The following is a 21,341-nucleotide window of genomic DNA, read 5'->3' as shown; positions in this document are numbered from 1 at the left end:
CATGTTTGGGAATAGTGGTTGGGAAGGATTACTTATTTTTTCTTTTTTTTTCTTCCCCCACTCTATTACTGGTGCAGGATGCAGGGTTAAAGAAGACTGCTTCTTAGTTACTTTTTGATAAATGACACTGTTTTTCTTCGACTGTGGCTACAGATTGCAATGATGTTGCAAAAGCAGTTTTGCAGTAAACGATTAGGAGATCCTTAGATACCTACGAAGAGATCCCATTTATCCTGTACGTTTCATGCGAATCATATGCAGGCTGTGGGGAGAAAAATGAGGCTGAGGATAATCATGCTAAGTGTGCTGGGAAGCAGGGTTTGGCTGAACACCTCTGTTTTGTGATTAACTGAAGTAACAACGAAAGCCATGAGAGTGGTTCAGGCTGTTTAAGGCAGTGAGTGTAGGAGCAAGGAGAAGAGCTGCTGTCCTGATGCTGCTTTGGTTATCTTACCCCTTCTTCTAGAGTAGGGTAAGAAGATAATATCCTAGCTGTTGATACTTAAATGTCTTTACCAAAGTGGGTTTTCTTTGGATTATTTGGCTGGAGGTGGAGCAGTCTGCTGAGGAGGGTTGTTTAAAGACTGGGACAGGGCTGTAGGCAGATAAATTGATTTGCAAGTGAATGGAGGAATTTGAACATGGTAATGGTGGTAGTTGTATTTTTTATCAGTTTACATATTTAATATCCACTGGCATCCACACAAGCATAAACCACTCTAATTGTTCAAATGGAGTCTGGGGAAAAGGGAAGAAAGCAGAGACTTAGATGTAGTCTCAGTTCGTAATGGATTGGCTTGCCTTTCTTTATTAAAAGCAAATATATATTCCCTTCTAATAGAGACGTAGAACTGTATTACACATCTTTGGCTAGCTCTGAATTATTTGTTTGATGTCATATTTATTATGGTTTTTTAATCACATGAAAAAGGAACTATTTAAAAATTAAATAGTGAAAAAAGAAGGGCAAAAGGAGACAGACGTTCTTTGAAAGCAAATAATGAAAATATAACATTTTGCTAGAGATCCAGTAGAAACCTGTAGGGATTTCTTTTAATAAAGAATGGGCAGTTATCAGTCTGATCCAGTAAATGATATAGTTTCTGATTAGTCCCAGATATCCCTCCATGGTGAGTATAACAGGTGATAAAATAACAGATAATGATAAAAAATAGGTCCTGACTGATGAATAAAGGCTGTTCTAGAGGCTTGTTTCCATTACTGTAGCCCTGGTTCTGAGCTCTGCATTATGAGGGGAACATAAGCACTCACATGGGGATGCCTGCCCTGATACCTAGTTGTTGCACAAGAGTTTGTATGGAAGGGAGGGAGAGGGAGTTAGGGGATGCAAAAAAAAAAAAAAACCAAAAAAACAAAAAAACAAACAAACAAAAAAAAACACAAAAAAACCAAAAGAACCTGATGGCAAAACTTCATCATGTCTTGCATATTGAGAGCATGTCCTGTAATTTTAATAACAAATGATGACATTACATTCCCCAAGATTACTACTGAATTAGCAGGATTACAGGGGAAATAATTTTGGCTTCTTGGTGACTCAGCTGCACGTTTCCACCTGCCTGTGAAGACCCCATGTTTTTTCCAACAGACTTTGTTTTCATAACTATTAATTGCATATTAATGATGTTTTGTGTATTCTCCAGAGATAAAAAGGGACTGGTTGGCTGCTTAGTGCCCTGTTAAATTTTACTGTGCACTCACTCCACCATGGCACTTCTCACTAGAAAACAAAAGGTGGTGTGAGGGAGCACCAGCTGTGTGAAACCAGGGGGCACAGTGTCTGTACTGTAAATATCCTCATGGTTACCAAGCCACGTAAAGATCTGGGCTGTGCATAGCAGGTTAACATGGTTTTTCTACTGCTGTGGTCAAATAAAACATGAGGCCATTAAAAGAAAGGCAATTTGAGTTCTTTTTACCCCATTTGTTGAATTCTTCTGTTTTGTCCTCATAATATTTTCTGCATAATCAGTTTTAGTGTTGCCTTTGGGTAGCTTTTTACCTTCTGCTGATGCTTGGTTAGGTGTTTTGCACCATGAATGTAATGCTTGGAAACTAGCACCACGTGACTGTAAAATCATAAAAGTGGTCAAGGACACTTTACAACTATAGTATTTCAAGTAACTCATATTCCTTCAACGAAGCAGAGAACTTAAATGGCAATTTAAAAAGATGTTTTCTAAATCTCCTCAATCATATCCTGCCTAGAGAATCCATTAGCTCACTTGTTGAACTGGTTCTGGGAATTTAATGAGGGGAATACACTTATGTTGTGTTTTATACTTTTATTTAATTACATCTTGTCTGAAGCTTTCGAGTTCAATATCTGAACTTAAAGTTGTTCCTTAACTTTTGCCTTCCCAACCCCGTCCCCCAGTTTCCAAAACAGTACTTGAAAGCAGTAAAGTGTTATGTAGGCACACAGTGTTAGAAATATTCATGAGGAGAAAACGACAATTTAGTCAGGAGAAACCTTACAGATAGACTGAATATTTTGACATTCTCAAACCTGCACAAAACAGGCATTGTGGGATGGGACTTTTGTTCTTCAACTGGTTTCACAATGATGGTTTATTTCTGTGGAGAATCTGGGCCCTGGAACAGTCACCACGAGACGTTGCTGCTGGGTCAGGAAACCCTCTGGTCACTGGAGTTGTGGTCAGCGTGGCCAGGACATGACTACAGGGGGACTGAGCCTGGTTGCTATAGCTGAAATAAGTCTCTCACAGACAGGGGTAGAAAATGAAAAGAGGACAAGGAGCTGAATAATAGGAGCTACACGTGAAGTCAGATGGAAAGACTAAATCTTTGTAGACGTTTAATGGTGTTATATTCTAAGCTTTTGGGAAATTTTATTTGAAATTTTTTTTACAACAGTAAATATAGTCTGTGCTATATCCTATTTCTATTTCATGTGAGAGAAAAATTCCCCATCTATGGCACAACACTTTACTGCTACCATTACTGCAGACTTTATAGATCAGAGATGTGTCAGCATGTTAGCTTTAGCTGTAATGCCTTTTTTTTGTGAAACCTTATGGGCCTTGCAGCCACTTTCTCATACTGACACTCATAAAACGTTCAAGTTCTCATATTTATTATTTAATTTGCCTCCTATATAAAGCAGCAGAGCTCTTTGGTACATGAATATGAAGCCAAAAATGACAGGCAGGCATGAATGGGACTAATGAGTTTTAATAATGCACGTATTAGAATCTGCTAAAGGAAGTTTAATTAAGAAAAACAAGTTAAGCATGAAATTCATTTTGGAACAAATGCAAGTAAAGTCACAGATGTACTGAATGCGAGATCACAGGAAACAACCTCTTCAACTTGATAGATCCCTCTAATGCCAGTATTGCACTCAAGTTGTAGTGTGCACTCTGCAGTTCTGGAAAGCCTGGTAATACCAGTCAAGAGCACTTTCAGAGCTGAGTTAGAGATGTTGGGTTTGTGATTAACAAATTATGTTTATACGTCTGTGAATTTTGTGATGAGTTGGAACTTGATCTCAATTACCCTAATGAAGTCGGGACCATCTCGACCATCTGATCAAGAACAAAAAGCATGGGTTCTTTCTTCTGCCACAAGGAAGTTTGCTGGTCTTTTTCTTAAAAAAAAAAAATAAAATCATCTTGTTGAAGAGCTAGTTATTGATCTAGCTCTACAACAAGGGTTTTGTGTGCTTGGAACTGTTACTGCATTTTATCCGAATAGAACAACAATTCATGGACAAATCTGAGTTCATTCAAGCATCTTTGTTTGCAGAGTTCTCCCTCAAGAAGTGGTATTATCTGTATTCTAGCTTTTTTTATCTTGAATTCCTAACACCCTACTGACCAGGAAAATACAAAAGTGATATCTTTCTTATGAATCTGATATGAAAGTTTGCCTTGGGGGATGAACTAGCATTAAAGGTAGTATTATGCTTGATATTATAGTTGTATTAAGGGTGGTGAAGAAAATCCAATTAATTTTCCTCATATCATTAACCCCAGTGAATCAAGGGTTTAGCAGGTGAAAAACTTTGTTAACAATTCTATAACTAAATTTTTCACCTGCAAGAGACAACAAAAGGACAATTAGTTTCAGGAGCCTCTGTGTGGGTTCTAGACACTCTGCTACAGTGATCAGATGAGAAGCATGTGTATATTTTATGAAATATGAATCAAAGTAACTCCCACTTGACCTAATGATATGCAATGCACAGATTTTGATACTGAAGTTCTCAAATGAGAAACATCTGGGTTTTTTTTTCCAGGATGACCTCTGATTAACATGAGTTCAGTGGAATTTCTACAGTAGGTCAGGGAATCTTTGTGTCCTGGAGCACAGAGCAGCCACCAACAGAATGGCCATTTGATCATTTAGCTGAATAGTTACAGTACTCAAAAGTGAGGATAATGTGTGGTCCATTTAAGAGTTAACCATAAGCTGCTAAAAGGAATAAAGGTTCACTTCAGTGCCCATTATATTCCAAGCCAGTGCATCTGTCATTTTTGATTTAAATCTGTATTACTTAGCTGTCTAAAACTTTACACATAAGTGACAGAGTTACCCATTCTTTCTGTTATGGGTAAAATCACCATTTCGTTACCTACTTACTGTGCAAAATGTCAGACAGCTCTAGTCTACATTAGAAAATTGTAGCCAACTTCTGGTAATATAAACAATTATTTTAGATAAGAAATAGAACTATTTTAAGAAAATGATTTATTAATATGAGTAAATGGAAGATAATAAGACTTAACTGGCCCTCTTCTCATGGGCTTAATTTGTCTAATTCAAAAACCGTTTAATAGAAATTTTGATCAGAATTCTTCCTATTTTGGCAAACTAAGATGCAGGAATTATTTAAAGGGATTTTTGATCATGAAAATACTAGTTAATAAGCATTAGTGAATATTCCCACTAATGGCAAAGAATAAAAATTTGGTGCAGTTGAAAAATACATCACAGTTTAAAAGAGTCTTTAAAGACATCTACTCAATTTAATTCAACTTTTCACTAATTTTGAAGCACTCCATTGAATACTTTATACTACTATATTTAAATATTGTATTTTTCACTAACTGGTTACGAGGTTTAGTGGTCAAAACATCGTATCAAATTGAGGTAAGGGCACTTAGGTATCAGTTTCTCTGATCTGGGAATGATATATTTACACAGCTTGTAGCATCTGGAAATCTTTTCCACTGGGTTGTTTGCAGATTCATGTAAGAATGCTTGTAATCTCATCTTAATGTGGGGTGGGACTGCGAGCCCATAAAGATGATGTCTCATTTATACCTTTGTTGGCCATCTTGGCAAGGGTTCTGCATCTCAATAGGGCTGGATTTGTAGCAGCTTTCTGGAGCTACCAGACCTGTGGCTGCTCTGAGGTGGAGGGGGTGCTGGCATATGGGATCTGACCAAACCCCACCAGAACTGTACCTTTCTTATGTGTATCATGTATTCAGGATTTCAGCCTCCTCTATTATCATTTCATACACCTGATTTTTTAAACAAATATGGATAATTTCTTGAACTAAACCCATGCAAATCCCATCCCTTTGGGAAAGTATTTAGGGAAGTATGCAAGAGCAGTGTCTGTTCTAAAATATTTCACAGAATGTTTTGGGTTGGAAGGGACTTCTAAAGGTCATCTAGGTTTTGGTAGGGACACCTTCCCCTCCAGGCTGCTCAAAGTCCCATCAACCTGGCCTTTTTTACTACTAAGTTGAGAAGAAAATACACTGTATTTGGAATAGTGCTTCCCTTTCTAACTTGAAACATGAAAGTAGAGATGAGGAATTTTGTTCTGCATCTCTTGAGGATTTGTCTGATCATGTTTACAATTGGTGTGTCACACCAACCCAGTGTTCACCCTTATCTTTCCTCTAATGGTTTCTGTTCCGCTGGCCGTGTTCCTGCTTGGCTTCGTAGCGTGTTTTAGAACACGGATTTCTTCTTCGAGACATGAAACATCTCTGGGTTCTCAGGTCTAAGGAGAGACTGTTGTAAGTAAAAATGGATGCAAATGTAGCTGGTTCTGTAAAATAGCACTTGTGTTTTGAAATGAAGTGGCATTGTGTGGTGTTCCAAACTCTGCAATCACTTTGAATGTTTGTGCAACTGGGATTTACTAGCAAAGTTGAGGTGGAAAGGAATTTTTAAGCATGAATATCAAGTCACAGAATACACCTTCAGCTGAAAAGAAAACAGCTTTTTAGGGCAGTTGGGAGTTCTTTATCCTAGCAATAATAGCCTTTACATGTACTAAAGCTGGCATATGGCCAGAAGCTTTGGGTACCACCAAAGGTTTTATTAATCTTTTGAAACTATTGACAGGTGGTACAGATCAAACCTTAAGATTTGGAGGTCTGGGCATGAGTAACAGAGGAGTTTAGCTGCTGCAGTTTGCAGGAGATGTGACCTGTTGTGGGATGCCCTGTGTCATTGGAAATGCAAAGATGCACTGAAGCTCTCTCGGATTGTTCACTCCTCAGCATACTAAATGCCTCTCTAAAGTATTTCAGAATCTGAGCTATAAAGTGATTTGAATTCAGAAAGGAAGATAATAAAATAATAGATGATAGAAAAAACCTCTGTATAGTATAGACTGTTCGAAAGAGCATGAAAGACTTTATCAAATACCTTTTACGGTAGAATTCATTTGCGTTACCACAGGGAGCAATTGTGATTCTCAAATCAAGACAGCAGTAAAATCTCAAAATGTTTCTCCTCCTCCTCCTCAGATCCACATTATTTTGATGCTAAATCTTGCCCCAGATTTATCATTGCTACTCTTTGGTTTATTCTCCTGCCTGTCTCCCTCATCATTCCTGTTTATTCCTTCTCTTTTTTTTCCACTGATTCCTCTTCAGCTGAGTCCAGATCCCAAGGGAAAGTCCTATGTAGATCACCTACAGGAAGACTGAGGAGAATTTTGTCCAGCATTGACTCTCAACATGCTCCTGGCCAGCTTCCCTGCTTGCCCTTGCACCTAGTGCTCACAATGAAATTTTGTCATGGAAGTCTCAAAAGATTTGATAAATCAGTCTTTTTATTTGCGTTGAGTTTGTGGTTTTCATGTGATAGCTTCAGGGCAGCCAATGGCAGGATTGAATGTCTGACCTCTCAGTCTCAAAAATAAACTGTTACTTAGACATTTAAAAAGAAAGGCTTGAAAAGAGCAAATCCAAAATTCAAATTACAAATAAAATGAAAATATGTTGATTCAAATTCTGCAAGTGCTCAACAATTCGCTGCCCTGTACAACCTATCCATCTATTCATTGAGGCTACTGCCCAACAATTAATTAATTAGGAATAGCAAACACAGAACTGAGTTATAGTCTCACCTTTTTATCATCCTGTCTTTGCCATAGAGTCAAACCTTATCCATGGGAGGCAAACCAGAACTGTAGATCACAGCAGAGCTGTTCAGCTGCAAAGACAAACCAACAGATAGACAAGCTTAAAACTATAGCCCAGCTCTAGAACTGGCTTTGAGTTTACATTGAGTTTACCATTTAAAGTCTATTAAAAAGTTGTCTTAGAATTGGAAACAGGTGCTAAGGAATTATTAGTAGCATCTTGGTAATTTTGTGCATTGAACCAACCCAGCACCTTGAAATGAAGAAGGGTGTTTTATCCTTGGCACAGCTATGCTGGATTTATTGTCCTCAGACCTTCCCCAGACCATGTGAATTAGCAGGAAGGCTACTGAGATTAAGTTCCTGCTATTTACGAGTTTGAGTTTGAAAAAAAGAGAAAGTGCATCTTTCCATTCCTGACAGGAAAACAAACCCTTGTGGGTTTTAAGACCCAGTGGAAAAGGCTTAAATCTTTGGAGGTTTTTTAATACCACTAAGGAATAGGCTTCCATCTCCCCATGTGCATTACTCAGAAACCTGTCTGTTGGCTTTGTCTTTACTATTTCTCAAGTAATGCCCTACTCCCTCCAAAACCTGAAATGCTACAAAGCAGCAATCCTCCGTGAGGGGAATGTCTGCCATTCCATGTAAGTGTATTAAAGTAAATGTAAACACATGCATCAAGTTTGGGGAATTATTTTCTGCAGCTAAATTGGTGTGTTTCCAGCAAATACTGAGAATATGCAGCTGGAGAATGAAGGATATAAGCCTGTTTGTTAATGCAGTTTCACAGTGAAGGTATTAGAATTAGCAGAGAAAGAAAGGGAAAGAGAAAATTGCAGGAAAGCTTCATCTATCTCCTTATTGCCTCCTGAGATAGATTGTTCAGAGCTAAAGGAACACTAGACATGAACCAAATCTCCTGCTGTCCTATATAGCTTTTACAATCTCCTTTTTAATAACCCAAACTGCAGGGTAGTCTGACTATTAGACAAGCCGTTCTTTTGAATTCTCTCTACAATGTGTATAGGCATGATAAAAAAAACAATTCTCATTAAAGCTGCCAATGCTGTTTCAAAAGCAGGTGGTTTAAAATGTTTCCTATACAAAGCAAAACACATTTCTTGTGCATTACACACTGCTTAATAGGGAGTGTAAGATTACACTGCTATGTTGTGTATAACACTGCATCTTAAATAATAGGATATTGTAAGTTGTGTTGGAAATATGTTTCACATGAATGTGGAAGATATAATGATATGCACTGAGCAATTTTCAGAAGTGCTGGAACAGTCTTGTGTGACAACCTCTGAGCTAAAGTAGTTGAAAATAGCATCTGGAATTTCAGATTATACAGTCTCTGATCCTAACTGATTATTTTTTCTAGAATATTGTTCAGTCAGCATGTGGATATACGAAAGATAAGATTTCTACTGTCCTGTGGGAATGCTTATTGTTTATGTTATAAGTTAAGGGTGGTAGGAATTGAGTGCTCTCAAAACACGTTTTCATTTTTCACTGAAGTCAGTCTTTTATAAGGAATGCAAGATTGATCTGACGTAAAAATTGTGATATACAGCTCCATCCCTAAGCTGCCTGTTCATATCCTCTTCCAAACCAGTTCTGAAAAAAACCCCAGCAACCTACAGAGGTCCACTTGTACTTCTGCGCAAATTCAGAGTTTGCCATTCACTTCAGCAGAAGCAGATTTTGGTCCTTCATTGATGTGAACGTTTCACTCTGTGTTTTTCATCAGCTATCAGAAAACCACATAAAGCATGGTAATTCAGGTTATTGTGAATGAGTACAGTAATTCATGTTATATTTTAAAGTTAACAAAAATATTTTTATGTATTATAAACTGCTTTTAATGAAATAAAATGCATTTGGGTCTTCAGTATGCCTGTCTATCTTAATTTCCCCATCTTCTACTTTAAGAAATAATTACTTCCATTCTGATAAATCAACTTCTGCAAACAAGGTGAAAATTGATTATGAGTTGATTAAGTTAAATAAAATATTAACATAAACACTTATGTAATGTAGCCTGGCAGCAAATTGCTTATTCTTGAAAAGGCAAATTTTAAAGATATGTTTTCTGTGAGTCCTGTTTCTCCTGAGAAGTCTCTATAAATTCAACAGGTGACATTACAGATAATCCAGTAATCAGTATTTCACCTGCCATTTCATGGACCCATAAACTCCTGCAGTTTAACGTACATGACTCTAGCAAATATTAATGTATGTAAATAACGTGTTAAACACCTAGTTATCACTCTGCTCATATTAGCTCTTTCATACTAATGATTTATTTTCATTTTCTCCAGGATATAGACCTGCGGCTAACTGGATTTGATTTATAAGAGGGGATTCTGCAGTAAATGGCTGCTCTCTTCATATTGCTGCTATGGAAAACAGAATTGTCAATAGGATGTAGTCTGATAAATAGTGCTGAGTGAAGATGCAGCTTCAATAAGTGTGAAATCAATGGAAGATACTTACGGCATGAAAAGCCTTTTGAGATTTTTCTGACAGGCACCTATTTAGGAAACTTGATCTGTTTCCTCCGGTCGGCCTGTTTTTACACCAGTGGATACAAATCAGATTGCTTCACTGTGGTTACACAACTAATGTGGGACCATGGCCTTTCCAAGATCCGTGTGGCTGAACTGTGTATGGAGAGCGACGGTGGTCCACCTGCTACACATGGGATTGAATGCCACTTTTGCTTTTTCTATACTTGGATTTTTGCTTCACGCTGCAGCTGTGTCCTCCCAAAAATTGGATGATACCAATCCAGTGGTGACCACCAACTTTGGCAAGATAAGAGGGATTAAGAAGGAACTTAATAATGAAATCTTGGGGCCCGTTATTCAGTTTCTCGGGGTTCCATACGCTGCCCCTCCAACAGGGGAGCGCCGCTTTCAACCTCCTGAGCCTCCATCTCCCTGGGCAGATATCAAAAATACCACCCAGTTTGCTCCAGTGTGTCCCCAGAACATTATAGAAGGCAGGTTGCCTGAAGTCATGCTTCCCGTGTGGTTTACTAATAACTTGGATGTAGTTTCAACCTATGTACAAGATCAGAACGAAGACTGCCTCTATTTAAATATCTATGTCCCAACCGAGGATGGTGAGTTAATAGCAGGCAAAACAGGGAGATCTTTTTATTTTCCTGTTCTACTTTCTAACAATATTAATTCACGTGTACTGGTAGCACGCATGGCTTTCCCTGTTTGCATGCCAGCTTATTACATGTGTGCATGCTGCTTTTCTCTGTGTGCATTTGTCCTTGCTTTTTGATTGATTTTTAAATTTCTTTTCTTTCTGTCTACACTCATTTTTTTTCTCCCACAGCACGTGTATTTTTTAGGTCAAAGTCGGTGCCTAATTCTCATTGCCACCCACCGACTTCTGGGAAGATGCATCAACATCTTTTCCATTGCATGTGCAGGCACAACAAGTTGAGAGTCTTCCGCACCTAATAAAGCAGGTCATATTTAAGTTAGATAGTGGTGTTGCATGCTCCTACTGTCTGTGACGGAGCTCCATGTTATTTTCTAGTCTTCTATTCATTTTTCAGTCAAAAGAATATCCAAGGAATGTGCCAGAAAACCCGGCAAGAAAATTTGTAGAAAAGGAGGTATGTATAAAGTGGACAAAAAAAAAAAAAAAAAAACAAAAAACGGGGGAGAGATCAAAACCTTGCAAAAGGAGAACGAGTAATACAGGTGAAAGAGGCTGATTGCTGGTGCTGTGAACTATTAGGGGCTGTCTTGTCCTGGTGGAGAGGTGTTTAAAGAGAGGACCATGTACAGCAGATGAGAAGATAACTGCTGTAAAGCTGGGACTCAGTTGCACCTGATCATCTCTCTCTCGCGCTCTCTCCAGTGACAGTGTTGGCAGCTTCTCTCTTGCCCTCGAGGTTCTGGGCAGTGTCTGTAGTGGCACGAGGGACAGGATGTTGTGTGTGGGTGCAGAGGAGGGAGCTCTGTGCCTGGGGACAGGCACTGCTACCACTGGAGGGGCTGGCACAGCCCACAGCTCTCCTTTCCACTACTATGGCAAAATGGCTGGGAAGTATTATAGCAATGCAGGGCTGAGCCCTGCACTGGCTTTCTCCAGGGTACTCCTTGTTTTCTTGGAACAGTGTTAACTTCCCTGAAACGTCGATGTGAAACGTTTGGGTCTTTTTTTGGTTTTTTTTACCGCGCTTCTAAAAGTGAGTGTTGATTTCCTTTATTCTGTGATTACAGCTCTCTTTGTCAAGCCCAAAAACTCTTAATAGGGTTGCAGGGAGCTGTTAAAATATTGTGACATGGTACGTTGGGAACTAGGCTGCTTTTGGAAGCTTTGGAAACTTGGCTTCTCCCCTTTCTGTGTTAAATAGTATGGAAGACTTTGCAGATTTCTTTGTGAATATTTGCAAATTCCTGAAGCAGTTGACATGCAATAGAGAAGGTCTATTTTGGTACTGATTTAAAGGAGGCATTTGATGCTAGTTTTGAAGTACTAATTTTATATTACTTTACATGTTTGTTTTGCATCAAATCACTTTTCTTTATTGTTTTCTTTAAAAGAATGTGTTACCTTAGAGCTGGACTACACACGAATTAGAATGCTTTTTGGGGTAAACAAAGAGTACTGTGGACATGCACAGTTCCCTATTAGCTGTAATCCATATTTTTTAATCCAGTTATTTCAGAACAAATACATTTTAGGAAAGAGTATAGCATAAATGTTTAGAGCTAGGCAAAATTCATCTCTATAAACACTGTATTAGGTTTTTAAGGCAGTATCTAGGCTCTAAATGAAGGTGGTCTTGTTTCTAAGGCTTTAGCTCTTACAGCTAACCGCTGGTTGCAGCTAGTTGTTAATTATTAATTGTTAATTGTAGTTGCTCAATGTATGCTTTTTTAGATTTCTAAATCCACTTTCAGTGACTTTAAGCAATGTGTGTTTAAAGTGTCAGGCTTTGAGGCATCTTCTGTTTTCTGTTAGGGAATTTTTGCTAGGTGCTGTAAAAGTACAATTGTTTAAGCTGGATTCCCAAAGCTGGAAATGAAGATAATCAGGGTACACGTCACTTCTTCACACATCATTCAAATTAGAATAACTGCTGTCATTTATATGCATTCAATTAATGTGCAGTGCTGCAGCAGTTATTACGCAGTTCATCAAGCGTGTGTAATTAGCTGAGCAACTTTCACTTCCTATCACCCAGACGCTGATTCACAAAGTCATAAATAAAGATGCAGATCCCCATCATTGTTCTCAGAGAGCATCTTTCATATGAGAGAGTATTAAAAAAAAAAAATAAATCAGAAAAGTAGCAAAAGTAAAGGGAAGGAGAGCCCAGTAGCTGAGAAAGTCATGCTTATTGTCCTGTGGGCCTGAAGGAGAATAAAAAGAGTTATTTGAAATTCAGTAGGTACCTTTCCACTTAGATTCACTGCACGCACAGCACAATAAAAAGCCTACCTTTTGCTGTTGACAAGTGCAGAGAACTCCTGAATACCTTCAGCTGGGCAGCTGAGATATCTGTAGTATCTCTGCTTTCTGAGTAACTTGCACTCAACTCACCCATGCATAACCTGGGATTTATCCTGGGCTAGGATTGCCCCCACAGCCAGTGGCAAAAGGAGTCGTGTTGCAGGACAAAGTTGCAGTGGAGTCACAGCAGGTGAGCAGCAGCCACAGCTTAGAAATGGCATCAGTTTTGTATCAAAAAAGAAGAAAGGCCCAGCATTTTCTCTTTTGCTGGATTTTTTTAGGTTGCAGTTATTGCATCCGAGTTAGTGATGAAAATTATTGGAAAGAGAAAATCTGGAAATCAGAGGCAGACTTTTACACCATCTTTTAATTCATTAAGGACATGTAAGATCAAAGTGTCTGAACCAGCACCCATATGCTATCATTACGTATGGTTTGATTCTTTCTTACTACAAGAAATAGATTGAACTAGATAAATAAATTGGTATTTATACTTAACTGTCAGCTGAGAGACGTGGGAAAATTCAAAATTTTGAAGAAGAGGGAGCAATCTGATTAAGATAGATGTAGAAAGGAAAGGAGTTCTATCCATGAGTCGTGCTAGAGATGGTAATGGGCATTATATCCATGACTTCTGCTGGGATTTGGATGTGCCCACAGCAGAGACTAGAGAATGATAGGCTGAAGCTGGGTGAAAAGAAATGAGACAATTCAGCATGTTTTTTTGCTAAACGTGGAAGCCTGTATTTCAGTTACTTGACCTTCAATTTACTGATTCAAAAGTAAAGAAAGAGCATCTGGTTTTTTGTCTTTTCCTTCAGGTATATGAAGGTCAGAGGCTGCCAATTCTGTTTTGGATATGCACAAACCCGTGTTTGCAAGGACTTATTTTGGAAAATCAGTGCAAAGGCATCTGATTAATTTTGTGTTACATTTTTGAATATAGTTTTTGTAACTCAAAATTTTAATAGGCCCTGGATTACAGTGTAGGTAATACCATTTTACTGTTTGATACTAATTATATTGTTGATCTTGTGGTATTTCCTGAATTTCCTGACAAACTTTTGCATCATTTCCAGGGATTACCTGAATAGTTTTCTACGGCTTGGCATTTCAGATCCCAAATTTACCTTGTAGTCAAAACACAAATATTTTACTTGTGGTCCAGAATGACAGGCTAACTCCTTATCTCTTAGGAGGGCAAGTGCATCCTGCTTTAGCTGCATACCTGTGGTGTTTTAATACTCTATATTCATTTCTTTGTATTGCAATGGTTTGCACTAGGAATTTCCTAATTTAATGACAACTACGTAAAGAAAATTTGGAAAGGATCATTAATATGACCACTAAAAGAACCCCCAGGTGTTGTCTGCTGTGCACTTGGGATGACAGTATGCTCTTTCTTAGGAACCTGTACTAAAGCCTTCATATTGCCTGAAGGTGCCTCAAATGGGAAAACGTGGAGGTGTAGGTGGTATATCTTCAGTGTCATGGAGCCAGGCATGTGCAGTTTTGGATAAATTAGTATTTGTAGGAGATTTAGGTGTAGAATAAGGAAAGAAATCACTTGATCCTTACTTCTATGTTGAGGAATTATCGGTGGCTCAGAGACCGCCCGATATCAGTGACTTCCCCACATGTGGATTCTGTTTCTTATTCTAGTCAGGGCAGTGAATAAATTTTAAATGCGAAGACTCATGATCTGAACTACCTCATTTGAGAGTGTAGGATTAGACAGCTCTATTAATATTTATGCCTCCTAATGGGCTACTTGATTTTCAGAGCAAAGCTCCCCACACCATACACTCTTGGGTTATGGCTGTGGTTACTATGGACGCACAGAAGCAAATATACATACACACAAATATATTCATGGAACTGAAACACAAATCACACTGCTGTAATCTCATCCTGCTTTGATCTCCCTTTGTTTTCAATAGAGAATATGTTACATCAGTTCTGTTTTGTAAGAGGTTCTGATAACCTCAGGGCTTTAAGCTCAGCAATATGAAATATTCTTTGGAAGACTAAGCAGAAATTTTACCTGTTACCTTGTGTTTCTGTTGAGTGTTTGTTCCAATACTCCATTTAACTACCCTAGAACTGTTTACTTGTCATCAAAATCTTGGAAAAGAAGAATTAATATAACTTGTGCAGCTCTTGTGGACTTCCTTAAATGAAGTTCTTTCTGTAAACCCATTTCAGCTCTGAAATCAACCAGAAAAGGACAAGCTGAGACCTTTAAAATGTGTATTTCCACTGGCAAAAGTTGCCAATTTATTATCAGAATTCCTTTTTTTCTAAATATGTAATTTAGAAAATAATATCAAAGTAATGGAAGAGTAGATGGTAAATTGTCAAAAAATTATTGAAATAGTCCTTTCTCCATGGCCATATGAGTGAAAAATATGGAATCTAAGGTGTGAGCCTGCATCACTACAGACAGAGCGATGTCAAAATAAGTTATGTTGTCAGTAGGCAAAGAACGCCTTTGAAGACCATTGCCAGGGCTCTGGGTCCCTTGGGAGTGAGTGCCAAACCCACAGAGCTGCCTTTGAGCATATTTTGGTATACAGCAGCCCTGTAAAAGGGTTTATATCTTCATTAGGCCACTCTGAAAATTCAGAACTAATTATTTGCCTGTAGTATATTTGGGTCAGTAGCTGCCTGCACACATTTGAAGTTCCACCCTTATCCAGCCTTGCTGGCTCCTGGCTGGAGAGCCCTCACCCTCCTCCCCTCTGGTATCAGCAGCCCCAAATTGAGCCCATAATCCCAAACTCCACTGCTACTCACCAAGACACCACGATTGCTCTGTTTTTCTGTTCCTTTTTGAAGCCCTGTTTTTCGTTCCTCAGCTACCACTGCAGCATTTCCTATTATACTGGTAATACATGGAAGGAGATAATGAAGCAAACATTGTCTTGTACAGACCTTTTCATCCTTTCACAATCTAAAGCTGTTAGTGTCAGTTAGCAGCATTTTTCAAAGATGTGCAGTAGGTTTATGTCATATTTGAAATAAAATGCTTAAAACTCTGATGTACTTTCTCCAGCCCTCTTTCTGGGTGAGACACTGCTTGACAATAGCAGACTTTGCAGACTGTATTTTAAGACTCCAGTCATCTTAAATGCCATCAGCACTGGTCACAGTCCCCTGTAAATGTCTGGTTGTTCGGGCTCTGGGTTCTTGCTGACCACACAGTCATTGCGCTCTCACTGCTTTGTTCATATACCTTGACAGGGCTTATAGCTCTAACAGGTCTTAAATTCTGATCTAATTCCATTCCTTGTCCATTATTTTACTGCTTGCTTTTCATTTTCTACATCCTCCCCCACACAGGCTCTAAAATAGTACTGCTACCCTGATAATGCTAAGTCGGATAAAACTGGTTTGTGCTTCTTCCCCCAGCCTTTGTTGGCTTGGACCGGTTTTACTCAGTAAACATCTGTGAGATGGTTTTCCTTTCAATCTGTTAGTTTCTAATTTATCATTTAAAGCCAGAATGGATAAATCTTATAAAAAACAACTACATAAGTGTATTTGTACATTTTCAGGAGGAACATTTGAGTAACTAATATGGCTTTTGAATAACTATTATTTTCTACTTGTTTATCCCCCCCGTATTGTAGTATTATTCCTTTGCTCTCCTCTGCATTAATGCTCTTTATCTCTTTGTTTCCATATAATACACATGGATACAAACATTTTTAGTATTCTTGGGGTATTTTTTTAAGCTTGAAACATGATACTTATATATGTTAGACCATTCTTAAGGATCATCTCACAATGTTAATAATCTGCTTATAACTTGAATATTGCTCCAGTAGAATTTCTTTTTCTTTTTTTTTTTTCTAAATTCTTTTCACTCATAATTCTTTAGCCTTGTTCATTTTTACTTACTTTATGATGTCAAATTTACATGTCTCCTCCACTTTGATATGTATGGTATTAATAATTACACTAGGCATTCAGAAATCAACTGCTTTAATGAGCTTACCATAAATGAGATTTGTTTTCAGAATATCAAACCATTTCCTTCTGTTTTAATGTTAATATCTCTTATTTTACTTTCTCATGCTTGTAATAATGAGATTTATCCAAAGAAGGAGCAGCACTGAACAATGCAAGGCTAAGAGAAGTGGGACAAAGCTGACTTTCAGCCATGTTTGCACCTATATTCCAGCACAGTGCAGGGACCAGAGTGAGCTCTGGCTGGAACTGGATCTTCCTCAGGGCTGCTCTTGCAGAAATTGCAAGACACATGGAAATGGCATAGTCCAGGTGCTGCAGCTGATTTCTCCTTCCAGAGTTTTGCCAAAGGGTTTTGGAACATTTCAGCAGCAGCAGTAAATCATGTTCCTAATTCCTCTGCTGCGGGAATTCTGTTAATATCCCTTGGTGCTATCAGAGCAGGAATCAATCTGCCCTGGCAGAGTTTTGTACCTGCTTTTTATGAGGGTGGATTTTGACTCTCCTATTCATACTAAGAGAACAGTAAACACACAGCAAGTTTAGTCATAGGAATACGTTTGAAGAGAGAGAAAATTCCCTGGCTGAGCTGTTTTTTTCAGCTGATGAGGCTCAGTAGTTCCTTTATTGAAATATCATTGCCCTGTAGACAGTGCATCTTCTGCTGGGGGTTGCATTAAAGGGGGTATAACCAATGGGTTTGACCCAAAAGACACATTTTGAAGGAAACCAGAGGCAGCAGGACAGTTTGTATGTTGTCATAGGCACTATTCACATCTTCTTGCACTCAGTCATTTCCAATTCAATGTCTTGTGAGATGCTGAGCTCCCCTAGAATCCGTAGGTTTGGGCTACATTAATGCCAGTGGATTAGGCCCTGCAGAGGCAAAGTCTTGGGGTCTCTTGTTATGATTTAATATTTAAGTAGTTTTTCAATTCTTATTTTATAATCTGTTGAAAATCATATTTATAGTATACATAGAGAGATAATTTAGTAAGGCAGAAAAAACAGGAAAGAGGCAGCCAATTATTATTTGTGTTTGTTTTCTGAAAAGCTTCCATTTATAAAGTTTCCCCCTTTTTGTAAAGGCCTTCTTTAATTATTAGCTGAAAATCAGGTATTTATGTAATTACCATAATTATATCTACACATCTAGTGTACTTGCAATTATTTCATTAAAAATTGTAATTATTATACAATTATAGAGGATAATGATGCCCTTGTAACATATTGCAGAAGCCCTAATTAAATGGTGGCATAAATGAATTGGAAGAGATTTTGAAGTTTTGAATATTGTTTTATCAGAAATATCAGAAGTGACTCATCCACATTATGAACTGGCAGTAAAACCCCTGCAAAGTTATTTTGAGAAAATATTTCACAAAGCTCACGGAAAACGATTTGTCTCTATTGCATTTGTCTTTACTTTCTGTTCTCCATATTCTTACACCTAAAAGCTGTCTGCAGATTTGTAATGGAAAGGTGCACTGTGTAGGAAGCAGATTGCACAGCTTGCTGAATGTTTCTAGAAGGCTCAGCCCAGAGCAAGCACAGTTTGTACTTAGACATCCTTTTTCTAAACAGAGGCAGAAACTTATCCAACAGTTGGCTGAAGATGATGAAAAACTTCACTAAAATATAAGGAGGTTTTTATTACGTGCTGAGATTCAGTGATCTGCTTATATAATGGAGTGCCCAAATTTTGCACCTTCAGGTGTTGGGGAAAGAGGGAAAAAAATCCTCTTGTAATGCAGATCCTTGGGATGCTCCAGGCACAGGAGATGGACTAAGTGGTGTGGATACACAGGAACCCTGTGGAGCATCTCCCTTTCCGACAGAGTGGGTGGGGAAAAACTGGCAGGGATGACATATGCCAGAATCTACCAAAACCTCAGGATCACAGATTTCTCACCCTTTTTCGTGTCAACCTTCTGTAGCATACAGATGATCTCTCTTCTCTTCCTTCAGCTAATTTTAGAAGTCATTAAAAATGGCAGCAAGAGATAGACAGCTTTTAAGCTTGTTTTTTCATTCTGTGGTTCACATCTGACGCAGTGTGTTGTTCACTGGTGCGTGCACAGCCCTGCCCCTGTGGCACGAGTGGCAATGCTGAGCTGCCCTCACCTTGTCGCCCGCCTCGGCTCTGCTGAGGACAGCCCCCCACTGATGCTTGGGGCAGGCTGGAGCCGTGCCCAAACCAGCTGGGGGGGCTCCCATTCCCATCTTCCCTCCCACCTTCCAGCTGGGCTCCTCTTCCACTCCTTGCTCCCAATTTTGTCAGGGGAGTGACTCATGCACATTCTCTGCACTTGCTTTAGATGCAGTCAGGCAGGTTAGACAATCTTCTGTTTAATTCGCTTAATTCACCTCAGCTCGTTTTTGCTCAAGCCTGCCTAAGGAGGGTTTGCAGGGTCTGCTCTAATGCAGAATTTTAAACTCCCACAAAAAGATGGGAGTGAAGCTCTGAGAAACAGGGGACCCTGGATCAGCAAAAATGTCTTGCCATGTCCTAAGCTGAAGAAAGACCATCTATCCATGGCCTGGAGAAGAGCTCCCTGTTTGTCCCACCTTGTCAGACTTCCATGTTGAGGCTGCCATGATTTTCTCATATTTTTGGGGTGTTTTCCTGAGGACTTGCTGCCCTTTAACCCAAGTTTTGCACCAGTGTTGCTGTCAACCTACCTACAGTGCCCTTGCAGGGATTTTTTTAATTTTGTGCCAACATTACTCTTTGCTTTTAATTTAATTTTCTTTGGTATTTGACTTTTAATGTAATGAAGAAGCAAACAGAACAGAACCAGCTGCATGTGGCTGACCCAGTAAGAGCTCAGTTTCTGAGAATCCTCACTGCCAAAGCAAAAGTCTTAATGAAATGGACCCAGTGGTAAGGGAATATGAAACATGCATTTATCTATGTACATAGCTACATCCAACAGTCGTAATCAGATTTGGAAGCTCAAAGGAAAGCTAGTACAATTTTTCTTACTTGATTACAAAATTGATATTGACTCATGTTTTTTCATACTTATTTTAAAGTCCCAAAAAGAACTTGGGCTTTTTTAAAAAAATATGAAGTTAGTAGCTGAAGGCCATATCTAAGATACTTATGTGAGACAAACAGAAGATTTTGCGCATTTACTGACCCCAATGCTGTTTTTATTAATAAGATTTTCTGTGCTCTATACAGTACTTTGGATCCATGAAATACTGCTGTATATGGCTGTTGGAGACGCAGTTTATTTTGTGAAATTTCTACACTTTTCAGTCATTAGCTGAGACACAGGTTAATGAAAAATGGATTGCTTTTGCTCGAAACAATAACTTCTGAAACAACATATAATTGTTATACTTAAGAGCCGAAGCACCTGTGGTCTCTTTTAGATGGAGTCTCCATAGAAGAGGTCTCACACAAAGGAAGAAAGAAAAGATGCATCAATTGTTTTTTTCTTTAAAGAGCCACAAAACCCTTGATTATCTGCAATTCTTGCCGTGATGCATTTGCAGTTCAAGCACTAAAGGTGTTACCTGGCCAGAAGCACATTATGATACAGGATCATGCAAAATGGGTGCTTGAGTTTTACAGAGACACTGTAATTTGATTGCTGAAGAGGTCCTGGCGGAAGTCCACGCTCCAGCCTGAATTGGGGCCTGTTGGTGCAAACCCCTCCCACCCCATTCCCTCTGCACTTCACTCCGTGCTGCTCACAAGCGAGAGAGCATCTCCCCTCAGACTGAGACAGTCATGTGCTTGTGACAGGCTGGTTTTGTTTCTCCTCCTGACGTCTTTGAAAGATGGCTGCTGAGATGTGCTCAGGCATGAGAGGGACGTTCACTCGCACAGGTGAGCTGGGAGACAGATGATGAGCTGGGAGCAGCAAGGAAAGGGATCTGACAGCAAAGAAGGCTCCTGACACACACGTTGAAGCAGGTGTACACTGCCAGGCACTGTGCAAACCAAGCATAGAAATAGCACTAAAAGGCTCTTTCCCTTTAGGCAGAATAAGGTGAAGAAGGAGGCAGCGCACAATTCCACCCTGCAGTTTTTAGTGGCAGAAACTATTTTTCTCTCCAGAGTTTGCTAACATATATTAGTTGCTGTTTTTCTGCCCAGAGCTTTGACATATTCAACTACAAGCTAGTTTGGCTGAGTATCAGCACAACAAACAAGCAGCAGTCAAACAAGAGAGGAAGAAACAAATAACTTCTCAGAAATGCTCCATATACCTTCCATGCTTGATATTTGCACTGTGCAAGTGGCCTGGCTGTCACCCCTCTCTGTCTGGGACGTGTGTTAGAGAACATACCACAAAATAGGTTTAACCTAAGGTAGAGCAAAAGCTAGCACTTAATATTGCTCAATTAAAAATAGATAAACTCAGCAGTAAGTCAGAATTTGGCCTGTTGTTTGAATTATGAATATTCTTCTAACTGCTGTCACTTCCTTAAAGAAATACAGAGGTTTCCTTGAATTTTAAGTGACTTTGGATTGAAATTCTCT

The 21,341-nt window shown here is 38.9% G+C and overlaps 1 protein-coding gene across 5 annotated transcripts in view; it reads left to right on the top strand.

The window, feature by feature from the left end:
- Nucleotides 1-10,015: 10,015 nt before the first annotated feature.
- Nucleotides 10,016-21,341, top strand: part of NLGN1 (neuroligin 1) — a gene marked incomplete at both ends in the record, with an annotated part of 296,234 nt that continues 284,908 nt past the window's right edge. For 2 of the 5 annotated variants that reach the window (XM_082287927.1, XM_082287926.1), the window contains one exon: nt 10,019-10,511. In XM_082287927.1, the coding sequence (XP_082144053.1) occupies nt 10,019-10,511 (493 nt within the window). Of the gene's footprint in view, nt 10,512-10,961; nt 11,022-21,341 lie in introns of all 5 variants that reach the window. The other 3 variants (XM_082287925.1, XM_082287928.1, XM_082287929.1) reach the window with 3 other exon arrangements.

This window comes from Coloeus monedula, assembly GCF_965178545.1.
Source record: "Coloeus monedula genome assembly, chromosome: 10".
NCBI lineage: Eukaryota > Metazoa > Chordata > Aves > Passeriformes > Corvidae > Coloeus > Coloeus monedula.
This window is presented reverse-complemented; position numbering and strand designations above follow the sequence as displayed.